Consider the following 15329-nt stretch of genomic DNA (forward strand, 5'->3'; position numbering starts at 1 on the left):
ATTCTTGTTTGATTAACCTTGTTAAACATAGTGTTCTTATTTCCACACCCCTCCCCCCCCCGCCAGTTTTCTTTAGGCATTTACCTAGTAACTGGTTTGTGTAGATGGGGTTAAAAATAAAAAATCCTACTAAAGAACTATATGCACTACAGTGGAAAAAATGTATGGGGTTTCACGCCACCGCAGATTTCAAATATTAAGCTCAATAGCCTTGCTTCAGAAGGGTAAGTTAGCTGAATCAGTCACCAATCTTCTACTAATGTTAGTATCACAAATGGAAGCAATTATAATTGCTGGCAGAAATGAATCATTCCCAAACTAGGTCTGTGCAGTCACTTTATAATATCCATTTAGGGTGGCTTGCAGAAGCCATTCTTTAATTGAAATGGTCCCTAGAAACAGAAATCTTTTGTTTGCTGATGTCTTCAAAAAGTTAACTTTTGGGGATGCTGGGGTTGTGGCTCAGTGGTAGAGTGCTCACCTAGCATGCACGAGGCACTGGGTTTGATCCTCAGCACTACATAAATGAAAAATAAAGATATTGTGTCCACCTAAAACTTAAGAATCAATATTTTTTTTAAAAAGTTAACTTTCAGTTTTTATCTCAGTATATTTTGAATATACATTTACACCACACACATACACAATTTTAACTGCTGGTTCAAACTTTATAATTTCCCCCCAAAATAACATCAACTAAAACAAGCAAACAACAACAACAACAACAAAAACCCAGCCCCTAAAATATCCTTAAATAGTGCCTAACCACAAGTTTTAACACTAAAAACCAAGAACTCCCTGAGGAACAGGAAGCACGTGTTTTCAGTGTAATGCTGTCCAGTGTTATTCCTGGAAAGTTAGCATGGTAGTCCATTCACAAACATTTTCTTGACTGTCCACCTGTCGGGGATAGGGAGGTGATTCTATCAGGCTTTATGCACAGGAGCTAATGGACTGGTAGAGACAGAGCCTTCTCCCACTACAGTGAGCATCCATAACAAAAGGCTGGCTCCGAGGAAGAACTGCAGTGATGCTGCGATTACAACTGTTATTATTTTTTCCCCTCCTGCAATAATCCAATCTTCAACACCTGTGTTGCAGTGATACAGAACAGAGATGGAAAAAGAGGCAGAAAGAAAAATTGCGAAGCGACTGATCTTGTGTGTTTAAGGTAAGGTTGTGTGGCGTTTCAAAGTTAGGAGGTTGCGATCCTGTTGGCTAGAAGAAGTGAACCGTGGCCAGGGATCCAAAGAAGTGGGGTGTAGTGGAGCTCCAACCTACTCTCCCCTCTCACCCAAACCCAGCTGCAGCCACGAATTTCAACTAGTGTGAAAACTAAACTGGCCCTTAGTGATGAGCGCCGCTGAGCGAGTCTGTTTGCTGCTGCAGAGTTCACTACAGCCCAGGTGTTGCTTCCCAGGGAACTGAATTCGGATCGAAGGGGCACTGAAGACTGGCGCCCGAAAAAAAAAAGAATCACCTTTTTCTCTTAGCTGCATTAGAAGCACACAGTTCACCAGTCCTGTGTGGGCAAAGGTGTATCCCTAACCCTGATCTGGAGAGATGGCCCACTACTGTCCTGAAGAGTGCAACCCCCTCCCTGGTATCCAAGAACGCTACACGGATCCCCCTTTGCAGGGTGGAGGGCCCGGGTTCCTGCCCGCCCCCATCCCCTCCGCGCCAGCCTTCCTCTGCATCGCGCTCTCTCCTAGTCCCCAGAGCATCTAGCCTCTCCTCTCCCATCGCTCGGACAGCGTCGCCTCCATGCTCCTCCCCAGAACTGGTAATGGCTACTTGTACCAGAGACATCGTTTCTGCTCTTTAGCTTATTTTACACCTTTGCTTCACTTAAATGTGTGTCTCCACCCCCAAGACCCCGCAGTCCTGCAAAGGACACCCGGCTCCCGCAGAGCCTCGCGCAGCCCTGGGTGTTCAAAGCCAGGCACCGGGAAAGGCCTGTCTCGAGACCACATGGCACGCCCTGATCGCAGGTTATTTCAACGTCTGGGCGACGGCACCCGGATCTTAAGTATTAGGGTGTCTCCAGCACCGACGTGTTTTGCTTCCCCAGCTGAGGAGAAACCGTGGGTGGAAAATCCTCTGCAGCAAGGGGGTTGGGGGCGCCATCACTTGTTGCGACCAATAAACGGTGCTCGATCCCGGAGAGCTGCTCTTTCTAAAATCATCTTAAGCTGTGTTTGGGATTCCCCCAATCCGCGCCCCTCTGCTTGGCCGCTTTTAGGACAGAAGGGGGAATCGCGCACCAGAGTGGGCCGGGTGGGCACTGATGCCCGAGGGGCGCGGGCCGGTCCCGCCCTGTGGCAGCCGCCCGGCTTCCCTTGTAGAGCCTCTCTCCTGACGGGGAACTCGCGCGGGATACAGCCCATTGCGGCTCGTCACCTACTTACACATCGCTGTCGTTAGGATTCCCGCCACTCCTCTCAAACCGCCCCCCCCCCGCACCCTGCCACTTTTCGGAGTCCCCCGCCCCCGCTACTGCCTCCCCCGAGCTGCGGGGCAGTTGGACGCGGAGCCGCCGAGCCGCGAGGACGCCCGGCTGGAGCTGCCCTCTGCACCCGAGCCAAAGCTCCCTGCCTTTTGCCGCGGCGCTGGGCGGGCGCCCCCGCCGCCCTCGCTCAGCTCCCGCACGGTGCTGCGGGGCCGGCGCGATGCGGCAGCTGTGCCGGGGCCGCGTGCTGGGCATCTCGGTGGCCATCGCGCACGGTGTATTCTCGGGCTCCCTCAACATCCTGCTCAAGTTCCTCATCAGCCGCTACCAGTTCTCCTTCCTGACCCTGGTGCAGTGCCTGACCAGCTCCACAGCGGCGCTGAGCCTGGAGCTGCTGCGGCGCCTTGGGCTCATCGCTGTGCCCCCCTTCGGCCTGAGCCTGGCGCGCTCCTTCGCGGGGGTCGCAGTGCTCTCCACACTGCAGTCGAGTCTCACGCTCTGGTCCCTGCGCGGTCTCAGCTTGCCCATGTACGTGGTCTTCAAGCGCTGCCTGCCCCTGGTCACCATGCTCATCGGCGTTCTGGTGCTCAAGAACGGCGCACCCTCGCCAGGGGTGCTCACGGCCGTGCTCATCACCACCTGCGGCGCCGCCCTGGCAGGTGAGCGGGACCCGCGCCAACCCCCAGCCCACCCCAACCCGCCCCGCAGAGACGGCGGGGACCACTTAGTGCAACGCCCTCGCTTCCAGATGGGGAGACTGAGGCAGAGAGAGGCGGAGAGCTTTGAGAATGGTTGTTCCACTCGCAAAAGGGACTTTCTTCTGAGACCCAGCGGAGCCTTTCCCAGCGCTCTGTCCTCCTCCCTCGGGGTCTCCCACCCGGTGTCTGGGCTTCCGACCCCTGCCCGGGTTTCACCGCGTATCGCCCTTCCCCTGGATCCCTTCCTCCGGGAGGGATGGGGGAGCCGCCTGAACCCGAGCCGGAGTCCAACCCTGGACTGAGCCGGAAGGAGGGGGTCGTGAACTTCCTTGGGTCACGCGGGCTGGAATGGGGGAGGGATGGCAGCGAAACTTGGGATCCTGGGGTTGGTTTGGGGTGTCGGGGCTGCTGGTGCGGGGCCGAGGGGGCCCACCTGGGACCCAGGTGCGGGCGGGGTTTAGGAGACAGAGCAACGTACGAACCGAACACTCATTCCGAGGAGGGTCAGGAGGGAGGCGATTTTCGCCCAGCGCCTGGCACGCTCGGTTAGAGGTCACTAGCCGGTGCCACCTCTCCATTCTGGTCGCGCAGGGGTTGGGGGTAGAGGTACAATGTACCTGGATGACCTCGGCGTCAGCTCAGGGAAACCACAAGTATCTACCCTGAGAACATCTGCGCTCTTGGTGGCCTTTGTCAGAGGGGTGACCCGGAGACCTGTCAGGGAAGATGCCGAGGCATAGTGGGCATCTATATAGGCACTCGGGAAATCCGTGCGCAGAGCTTGAGTATTAATTCCGTCTATTTTCCGACCCGACGCGTTGCCCATTGGATACCCACCCGCGCCAACTCGGTGTCTTCTCTCTCTTTCCCTCCTGCGCTGGTTTTGCCATCCTCTTGGTGCGCTACAGGAGCGGGCGACCTGACGGGAGACCCCATCGGGTACGTAACGGGTGTGCTAGCGGTGCTAGTGCACGCCGCCTACCTGGTGCTCATCCAGAAGGCGAGCGCAGACACAGATCATGGGCCGCTCACCGCGCAGTATGTCATTGCCATCTCTGCCACGCCACTGTTGGTGGTCTGCTCTTTCGCCAGCACTGACTCCATCCACGCCTGGGCCTTTCCTGGCTGGAAGGACCCCGCCATGGTCTGCATCTTCGTGGCCTGCATACTGATCGGCTGCGCCATGAACTTCACCACTCTACACTGTACCTACATCAACTCAGCCGTGACCACCAGCTTCGTGGGCGTGGTGAAAAGCATCGCCACCATCACGGTGGGCATGGTGGCTCTCAGCGATGTGGAGCCCACCTCTCTGTTCATTGCCGGTGTCGTGGTAAACACCCTGGGCTCCATCATTTACTGTGTGGCCAAATTCATGGAGACCAGAAGGCAAAGCAACTATGAGGACCTGGAGTCGCAGCCCGAGGGAGAGGAAACGCAGCCAAGTGGAGACCAGCTGCCTTTCGTGATGGAAGAGCTTCCCGGGGAGGGTGGAAATGGGGGGACAGAGGGTGGGGAGGAAGCAGGTGGCTCCACTCAGCAGAGTGGACCAGAGTTGAGGGGCAGCCCCCGAGGGGTCCCACTGGTGGCTAGGAGCTCAAAGATCTCAGACACCTCTGAAGAAGGGAGTAAAAGGTCCTTAAAAGACGCTTACCTGGAAGTGTGGAGGTTAGTTAGGGGAACCAAGTATATGAAGAAGGATTATTTGATAGAAAATGAGGAGTTACCCAGTCCTTGAGAAGGACATGCACGTATGTACACATGTACATACAGCTATTTTATATGTTAAAAATAATATATTTTAATGAGGGGCCTCCCAGCTTTATTCTTTAAGGAGTGGTTAAGGAAAGCAAAGAAAGAAGTTCAAAGGACCTACAGCAACAAAATTAGCACCTACGTGCATTATTTAGCATGACTGAGGCATCACAGAGAAAAAAAACATGTGAAGGTGCTTAACAAAGTGAAACAGCACTTTCAGCTTCAAACTCCTGGCACACTTAGTTATTTATTTTTGTCTTTATAACCATAACCAAAAATCTGCATGTATCAAGAGTCCCTCAACACCCTCTCCAAAGATGGAGCATAGAAATGATGACAGCACTTACTGAGTTCAAAGATTACATTCAGGGGCACACTTTTGGTGATAAGACTAGTTTCTATTATCAGCTAGGCAGAGTATAGTGTTAAAAGGACAATGTAAATACACTAGATTGATATTTACTGTTTAGAGTCATCTGAAATATTATGTTTACTCTAATTTTTCTTCACTGGTTTTAAAAAATTAGTATTCTAATGTTCTATTAAATATTAGTGGAAAATGTTGAAGCTATTTTGAAACTATGAGTTCTTAGCTTTATAATTATGAAGTCTAGTAATTACAAAAATATTTAAAATGTTGTTTTGATTCCTGGCTTTATAGTATTTATTCTTGAATGCCACAACCTTTTTAAAAGCCAGTTTTACTGTGTAATATTTTTTCAAGCAAATGCAATGGCTGAGATTAAAATACATTTTTGCCTGTAGCCCAGTCAGAAGAGAGACCATGGGTTAAGGCCATCCCAAGTCGCACTGCATATTCCAAATCATGTTACAAAAAGAGCAACTGCTATATTCACATTATGGTATTTTTCTATCTTAAATTTGTCAAAATAAAGTATGAGTCTGTATGTTAAAAGATAATATTGTTAGAAATTTGTTTCAGACACACTCATGCTCTCTTGTTGCTGTGTAGTTTGTGTTTGCCTATGATGTGTGGATGTAGTACCTGGTGGGTGGGTGACAGCCCATTGGGAACTCTGTAAATTAACATGGCAGTTTGGCTTAAAACAAAAACAGAAACATTGATAAAGCAAACAAATGTCTCATGCTGAGATATGAAAGTCATTCATGCCAGCCTTCAGTTCACAAGGAGTTTGAGAGAATAAATAGTAGCATCCACCTGTGAAGAGGCCTCCTGTCAACTCCTGTAGGCAAGGTACTTGACAGTGAGGGCACTCTTATTCACAAGGCTATTTCTGAGGCTCTCAAGACTATGGCGGTTTATGTTTTTCTTCCTTTTCCAAACATAACAACAAAATAAAAAGCAGAAGCCAAAAATGAAGTTCTGGGTCCATCCATTTGGCTCCACGAGTGAGCTACTGAGCAGGTGTGATTGTGGTGCTTTGGATGGGTCCTGAATTACTGATTTTCACAGGGGATTCATTGCTTCTGAAAGTGCCTCTACAAGTCATCGAAGATACAGGAGCCCTCATGTGGCTGCAGTTAGAAGTGGTTAGCCAGAGATAGCACTTTTTAAAAAATAAGCATCAATTTTGACGTCAACATGCTAGAGGGCAATGTCCTGTTGCAATAGTGTGAAACTGAGAATTAATGAAAAGTGGCAAAGTCGAACAAAATATTTTTTTTGTTAATATCACTGTCAAATAAATGAATAGAATGATTGTTTTTCACTGAACAAAATTCCCTTTTGGTTAAAAATGTGAGTTTGCATTTATTGCAGAAAGACTCACTCTTTCCTGCCAATAAACTTGTAGAAGGCTTGTATTAGAGATTTTGAGGAATTAGTGATTATGGGGGTTAGCAAGTCTAAAATCAACAAAGTGGGGAAAACTCAGGCAGAGTCTCCATGCTACAATCTTGAGGCAAAATTCCTCTTCCTTCTGGAAACTCAATCTTTCCTTAAAGACCTTCAATGGACTGAATGAGGCCTGTTTGCTTTATAGAGGATATATGCTTTACTGATTATATTGCAATTTGTCAATACTGAAATGTTAATCGTATCTTTACAATGTTTTCCAGCAACATCTAGACTGCTGTTTAACCAAATAGCCTAGCCAAGTTAGCAAGTGAAAGTAACTGTCACAGACACCTATGGTGGGAGGGGATAGGAGGTGGTATGTTAAGACAAACTCAGGGAGATTCACTTCAGGAATTCGTCACATGCTTTTATCTGGACAAAACTTGGGGGTCCCTCATAGAGAAAGTAAGTTAAATGGCAGGCAGTGAGTTGGTGCCTGGGGTTTGACCACAGAACACATGAGTGGGTAACAGGCCTTACCTGGCTTCTGAGTCATTCCTCCATTCTCAGAGCACAGGAGTTCATCAAAAGACTTAGGTGCAGCCTAAGCTCTATGCTCTGGTGAGGCCAGAAGGAGGGCATCACTCTGATGGGACCCCACTGGAAGTCACTCACCATTGTTGCTTGGCTGGCCCAGTCTTTGTGCCCCATTTCTGGCTACTTAGATTCTCCCTTGTTTCTGACGTGACACTCACACCTTGTACTTAACTGGGTCCTTGTCTTGAAGTCTGTTTCTACATCAGTTCTTCAGGATGGGGAGGCTCTGCCTCATGTTTATCTGTCACTTTTTACCTGGAATGGGTTTCTGAAACAGCTTGTTGTTAGACCAGACTTCTCAGTGCTGGTCCTGCTGTTGATCCTCTCCCTCTGAAGGTTATCTAGCACAGATCAATCAGAAACATTGGGACAATGATTTCCCAGAATGGCACAGATGAGAGGGTGTGTGCATGTTATTGGAGGCTGCTGAGCAGAGCTAAGCAATGACTTAAACTCCTACAAGACCAGCCGTCACTCATTGTCATAGGGTCTAATTCTCTAAATGATTAATAGCAATACTCATGAAGATAAAACTGGGTGAAATTCACAAGTCCTTAATTAACCAAAGACTTTTTTACATTAGAGTTTGGGAGTTTTTTTTTTTTTTTTTTGTACTGGGGATTAAACCATGGAGCCACATCCCTAACCTATTTTTATTTTGTATTTTGAGACAGAATCAAACTAAGTTACTGAGGCTGGCTTTGAACTTGCGATCCTCCTGCCTCAGCTCCTGAGCCACTGGGATTATAGGCATGTGCCACCATGCCCAGCTCAGTTGATAATTTTTATGGCCCTATCTTCAATTCACTGATTTCTTTCTTGGCCATGTTCAGTGTGCTGATGAGCCCATCAAAGGGACTCTTCATTTCTATCACACTAGTTTTTGTTTTTGTTTTTTAACTTCTAGCATCTCCTTTTGATTCTTATATTTTCTATCACTCTGCTTACATTATCCACCTGCTTTTTGCATGAAAGCCCTCAAAATATTAGTCAGACTTATTTAAAATTCCCTGTCAGATAATTTCAAAACCCAAATCACATCCAAGTCTGGCTTTAATGTTTGCTTTGTCTCTTAGACATTTTTTTTTCCTTGCCATTCAGCATGTCTAATAGTTTTGTTGTTGTCAAAAGCCAGATGATAGGCTGGATAATAGGAACTGAGGCAAAGAGTGTGAGGTATCATGTTAGTGTGGCAAGAAATTGGACTCTGGTTAATGCTAGAGGTGACTGTAGGTGCTGAAGACTTCACATTCCTCGAACATCCATGTTTTATCTTTCCACTCTTTCAGCTTCAATCCAGTCATCATACAGAAAGCCTCCTGGTATGATGACAAGGTTGGGAGAGTGTTCTATGAGCTTTAAAAAAATATATTTTTAAATGACATATAATATGTTGTACATATTTATGGGGTATGATGTGATAATTCAACACATGTAGAAAATGTGTAATGATCACATCAGGATAATTAGCATTTTTATCTCCTTCTCCCTAAACACTTATCATTTCTTTGGTCAATAAACTTAAAATTCCTCTTTTCTTCTAGGGTTTTTTTTTTTTTTTTTTTAAGTACCAGGAATCAAACCCAGGGATTTGTGACTTTTGTAGTACTGGGGATCAAACCCAGGGATTTGTGCATGATAGGGGAAGTGGTCTACCACTCAGCTTTCCCCATCTGCTTGATCCTGCTCCTAAGATAAAATGGCAGGGTTCAGAAGAGAATCTGTGAGCAAAATAGAATATAACAGGATAGCAGGACACACAACCAGCAAACTAGAAAACCCAGATCCCTCCTGGGAACTATCCCCTTCCTTCTTTGAACTCATGTGGTTCAGATGATTTCAACTTCATGCTCCGCCCTCAGGAGGTGACTCTAGACAATCCAATCAAAGCATTTCCTCCACTTGGCTAACAAGATCAGTTCAGGGCTGATCATGAGACCTGGAGAGAGTGAAGTGATGCAAGGAAGTTTTGGGCAAGAATTAAGTTGTATGTATTTTTTTCTTACTGGACTTGAACTTTGGAGGTTGGAGTAGGGTAGAGCAAAAGTGTTTTCATCAGCTTACCACCTGGAAAAGATATAACAGAAAGGTAACAGCACAGAGAGGTGGACCAGGGCAGGAGGAAGAAGAAAGGAAGGATGGGGAAAAGACTGACACTAAGTTCTGCTTATCTTACTTGGCCCTGGTATTAAGTTGACTTTCACCTTAAGATTACACTATCCCCCCCAAAAAAAAAAAAATCATACTATCCCTTAGACTGTCAGTTTCATTAAAAAAAAAAAGACAAAGCGGGTCTTTTTTTTGTAGTTGTTGTTGCTATTTGCTTAAGCCATTTTGAGTTGAGATTTCTGGTCCTTGCAAACCAAAGAGTTCTAATATTACAAATGTAAATTAATGACTCCCATCTCACAGGGAAGGGAAGACCAAGAGGGTTTTTATTTGTTTGTTTGGGTTTTGATTTTTCACCACACAATCTGGTTCTAATCCCTTGTGCCCAACTAGGGATTAGAAGGTATAACTCCCCGGTCCCTTGAAAATTACTGTCTGGCATGTATCATGCATGCTCTTAAGGAGTCTGTGGTTTTATTTACTGTCTTGCCTTCGTTTATGATTCTGTAGACTCCCATGGTCAGTCATGCTTTATGAATTTATTGGAGTGTAAGAAATGCTGTGTCTTGCACACTACTGTGAATAATAGTGCCTAATGCTTATTATTATTATTGTGTTTCATACTTTCTATGTTCAGGTCTCAGTGTTTCACATGAACTAATTCATTTAACCCTCACAGCATTACTGTAGGTTATACAAGGGGTAAACTGAAGCATGGGGAAGCTAAGTCTCTTGCCCTATGACTCAGTCAGGAACATGCATTCTGGAATTTGATTTGAACCCAGGTGGCTTGACTGCAAAGCTCAAATGTTCCACTGCTCTGCTGCTCTGCTGCTCTGCCCCTCCATGAGAAGTGTTCAATCTCATGGGAGTGGTGGTTGGCTGTCCAAGGCTGGTTCGCTGTGTCACTTGATGAAAATCCTGGCTCTTTCTCTTATTCCTTTCTGTTTTCCTCAGAAGCAGGGAGGGTCTGTGTGTGTGTGTGTGTGTGTGTGTGTGTGTGTGTGTGTGAACACTTCTCTGTGAGAACTAAGAGACCAAGAGTATACTTGAGATACATGAAAAGTAGAGCAGAAGAAGAGGCTGAAGTTCCACTGTAACCTACTTGTCCCCACGCTATCCAACTTCTTGGGTCAATCTTTCCTTTAATATTCAAACAATATACTTTTCTCCTAGTATTCCTAAAGATTTTTTAAGCATCCTCTCTCTCCCAACCCCCACTGCTCAAGACAATTCGTTATTCCCCGCTCCGGGCTCTGTGCTGATCTCATTTTTAAAAACAGCTTTATAATATAATTAATGTTATTGAGATATAAGTCAGATACCACAAAATTTGCTCATTTTAAGTGTGCAGTTACTGGTCTTCAGCATATTTACAAAATGGAACCACCATCACCACTGTCTCATTTTAGAACATTTTCATCACCCTAAAAAAAAAAAAAAAATCCTGAGACTCTGTAGACTGTGACGTTGCCCAGAGCTAGAGGTCTGGCTGTGGCAGCCTTGTCTGGGTCCTGCCTGCTGTCTGCCTCCAGTCTGCATAGATACGTCCCTTTTCATGGTTTCCTCCTCCTCTAGTCCTCAGTTCTCTCCCCTGCCATGCAGTCAGCGTCTCACACTCACTGATCCTGTTGACATTCCAGAATGGACCATAGAACTTTCTGAGGAGGTGTAGAAGTGCTTAGACCCTGCGCAGAGGGCTTTGTACAGGACTATGATATTGGAGAACTACAGGGACCTGGTCTCCCTAGGAATATGACCTTTTGACTTAAATATTGTCTCCATGTTGGAGCAAGGAAGGGAGCTCTAAACTGTGGCTGACCATGTGGAAATATCAAGAAAACCAAAGGGGTGGAAATGTATCAAGTGTGTGAATACAGATGCAGACACCTCATCACAATATTTTTGAGTGGAGAGCCCCTTGCCGTTGTCACTATGTGATGTGTCCCCATCCAACCCTCCCATCTTTTCCTAGTCCTGCATTTCAGAACTGCCTGACACATGGTGCTCCCAGCTACCACGTCTAAATTCTCTTGGGAGTGTCTAGTGAAGCCCATGGAAGTACTTGCTTGGCCAGAGCAAATCACTACTTTTTTCCTGAAGTTTTGATAGCTATGTATACCTGGTCCCTTCTTCCCCAGCACTAGATAGATTAAGACATAAACCACAGAAACCTTTAGAGTTAGGTTATGTATGGTCCAATCTTCATCTACTCAGGGTGACATTGGTTGTTGGGGATTGTGTCCCAATTAATATGCCACATTGCCCAAAGAAGAACTAATGAACGAGTATACCCCAGCTTTTCCTACTCATTTGAGTGTAGATATGTTCTCAGTTGTCCACTGTATATCTCAACTCATTTATGATTTTTGTCTAAGAGGGTCTCAAAATATGGGTAGATATTTATTCAGTGCATGCATAGATTGAGGGAGAGGCAGGGACTCCTATTCTGCTTTATTTCCAACATCATCCTCCTGTAACATCTGTCTTTTGTTGTGGTGCTGGGGTATGAACCCAGGACCTTACAGATTCTACACACACACTACAGTGAACTGTCCCCCATCCAAACATTTAACTTTAGATTTGGGTTTTATTGTCCATTCACATCTAATGTTATTCTAGATATGGTTGGATTTATTAAGGCCTTTTTATTGCTCTTAATACAAAAAAAACTTATATGCATATGGATTTATCTATGGATTTTGTTTTTGTGTTATGATTCCTTGGTCTTTATTATTATGATACTATGGTTTCAAAATGCACATTAGTGTAAAGAAATGACATCTACTTCTTTTGCTTTTACACATCAGAGTTTGTTTATTTTTTAAAAATTTTATATACTCCCCAGTTGAATTTTAGAACTTTTTGCTTTGGTACTTTCTTCATTAAAAGTAAAGCATGATGAAATTTTGCTGGAATAATATTACAGATTAAGTTTGGGGATAACGGTTATCCTTGTAATGACAAGTTTTATCATCTACACTCAATTGTAGTGGGTATAATTCAATCTTTTATGTGCTTCTGTAAATTTTTATTTTCTGATATATTTTGCATATTCTTTTAAAAACATTTATACATGTGAAGTATCACATAAATGTTGCATCTGTATAAAAAAAAAAAAAAAAGAAAGTCACCACCCATTTCTCCCTAATTCCTCCAGTCCCTGGCAATTGCTCTTCTACTTTCTGCCTTTTCAGATTGCTCTTCTCAATCTTCTGCTGGATTCTGTGTTTTACCCAAGGTATTGCTGATGCAAAACTGGCATTGGGAAAACTTACATTGAAAGTCACCTATTGTAACGGTGTTTCCATTAATTGATTGATTGATTTTGCGGTACAGGGAATTGAACCCAGAGCCTTAGGTATGCTGGGCAAATGCTTTACTACTGAGCCCTGGCACTTATAAGACCATTTTAAACATAAAAAAATTGGAAACTTGAAGGTCAATATAAAAAGTCCCTGCTCTTGGAGTTTTTGAATGTTCCTTTCTCCTTGGGTTCTCTCAGAACAGTTCCTTTTCCCTTGGTTACCTATACTCAAATCCTCAGTTCCTCAACTTCTGAATATTTTTTCTTAAGTAGCAACTAGACAGGCTATAACAGTGTTCTTCAAATTCAAAGTGGAACTTCTCCAATATAATCCCTTCACCACTTCCTAGAATGTGGAAAAGACATCACCCCTCTTCTATGCCACCTCACCTGTTAGAGTCTGTAAACAAGTCAGGATGGCGCCTGGCAAAATGCCAGAGGGAGTGGTTTGTGAAGTAACACTAGCGAGCCATTAAGTGTGGAGATTTCTTATTGGTTGACTGATGTATCTAGTTTATGCTAATTAGATAAGCTGTGTGGAATGTATAAATACCCCTCCTGTCCTGCAATAAATGGCTTCCACTCCTGCTGTATCAACATACACAAGTTATTCGTCACCCCCCGGTTATTTTGCTGCAGCCGGACTGCGGCACTCACCAAACTCATAAAACTTTATCTTGGAAAATTTCACATCCAATGCAACATGGCTTGTCTGCCCACTTGTCTTCTGTTCTCCTCCCCATTCTCCTTTGCACTTGGAAGTTAATTTGTCCTGCAGAACTGAGCCTGTGCTAGGGAAGGTGGGCCAACCCCTGGTGGATGACGTCATTTTCTAGACCAATCACAGTGGACCCACATCTCTTGGCCAGTGATGGGTTTAGGGGCCGGCCTGTAAGCCTTTGCTGCAGGATATGAATGGGTCAGTGTGCTGGAGATGGGGCTCAGGGGCAGTTCTTTGTGGCAAGGAGAGACTCTTAAGAAGAAACTCTGGTGATCTTCTTTGGGTGCAGCTGGTGAGGATGTGATGCCTGAATCTTTGCCACCACGAGAGGACAATTCCAAGGATGAGCAGTACTCTGCGGGTAACCAGGATGGATGAGCTAAGAGTCCAATTCCCTGCACCTTCATGACTTGGCTGAATAAACCACATTGGAGCTTCCAGATCTCTGGTTTGATGGGACAATACATTTCCACTTTAAACTCAGTTTTAGTTGAGCATACTTTCTATTTTTTATTTTTTATTTTTTTGGTGCTGATGAACCCAGAGCCTCTTGCAGGCTAAGCATGTATTCTACTACAGAGCTACCTCGCAGCCCACTTCTTAATATTTCTTTATAGAAAGGTAATTAGTAATCTTATACACATAAAGGATTACTTCCTTAAGAGCTAGTTTGGTGATAAATACTAGTCAAACATTCTTTGAAAGGGCAATTCAAACTCTCAGGCCTATCTTCTGAAATTTATCTGAAAGACCAAGATGGACAATCCCCACATTCATCAAGAACTTAAAAAAGGAAACAGACACCTCCTAAAAGTGGGAAAAGACATGAACAGAAAATTTTCAGCAAAGGAAATCAAATGGCTCTTATACATACACATGTCAAGATCCTTCACATCATTTAAATTGTAGGAAAGAACATTAAGATACATTGAAAACAGCTGTGGAGGGTGGGAGACTTTGTGAATGTAACTTTTTGTTTTCGACTTTTTAAAAAAATATATATTTTAGTTGTTGATAGACCTTTATTTTATTTACGTATTTATATGTGGTGCTGAGAATCGAACCCAGTGCCTCACACATACCAGGCAAGTGTGCTACTGCTGAGCCACAGCCATAGCCCTGGGAATGTAACTTTAAAATAATTTTTTTTTTTTTAGTTGTAGATGGACACAATACCTTTATTTTATTTATTTATCAGCATCGCCTTTGGAAGGGAGTGGGCTGGTTTCCGTGAGTGAGTTGTTATAAAAAAGCCAGCCTTCCCCTTTTTTTCTTGCTTCCTGTTTTACCATGTAATTTCTCCCACACTTGCTCTCACTGTTGTGATGTCATGATCACAAGACTCTCACCAGAGCCAAGCAGAGATGTCTGTGTCATGCTCTTGAATCTCCAGATTGGTGAGCTACATAAGCTTCTTTTCTTTATAAAGCGTCCAGCTTCAGGTATTTTGTTGTAACAAACCAAAACAAAGACACACAAGTTCTTGATAAAAAGTTGATGCTTATTTGCTGGTGTTGAATATAAATGACAACCTCCTGAGAAAGATAACAAAGGTTTAGTGTCTTAATATTCCCCCCAAAGTATAGAGGATAAATAAATTCAATTTCTAGAAAATAATTTAAAATGTATGATTATGTCCTATAAGATTTTGCTTTGGATAAATATCTTTGGTGGAACTACAGATATCTTCCTGGAGTACCCTTCTGCTTTAGCTGGACACCTGGCTACTAACTGAGGACTACCTTCCTAGCCTCCTTGAAGAGAGCTGCTGCCACATGACTAATCTCACCAATGGAAGGTGAATGGAAGGGAAGTGGACAATGTTCCTATCACCTACTTAAACTTGCTGGTTGATCAAAACTTTTTTGGACGTAGATGGTCATGCTGATTGCATGGCATTATGAATGTCATCAGTACCCCTGAATTATATA

At 44.6% G+C, this 15329-nt stretch overlaps 1 protein-coding gene across 1 annotated transcript; it reads left to right on the plus strand.

The window, feature by feature from the left end:
• The first annotated feature begins 2646 nt into the window (after positions 1–2646).
• Positions 2647–5975, plus strand: Slc35d3 (solute carrier family 35 member D3). The gene is made up of 2 exons (XM_046448651.2): positions 2647–3108; positions 4056–5975. Exons 1-2 carry the CDS (start codon positions 2670–2672, stop codon positions 4883–4885), a joined length of 1269 nt encoding a protein of 422 aa, XP_046304607.1. The 5' UTR covers positions 2647–2669; the 3' UTR covers positions 4886–5975.
• The last annotated feature ends 9354 nt before the right edge of the window (positions 5976–15329 follow it).

The sequence above is a fragment of the Marmota monax genome, unplaced genomic scaffold, assembly GCF_021218885.2.
Source record: "Marmota monax isolate L192 unplaced genomic scaffold, Marmota_monax_Labrador192_F-V1.1 WCK01_AAM20220418_F8-fsc00030, whole genome shotgun sequence".
Classification (NCBI taxonomy): Eukaryota; Metazoa; Chordata; class Mammalia; order Rodentia; family Sciuridae; genus Marmota; species Marmota monax.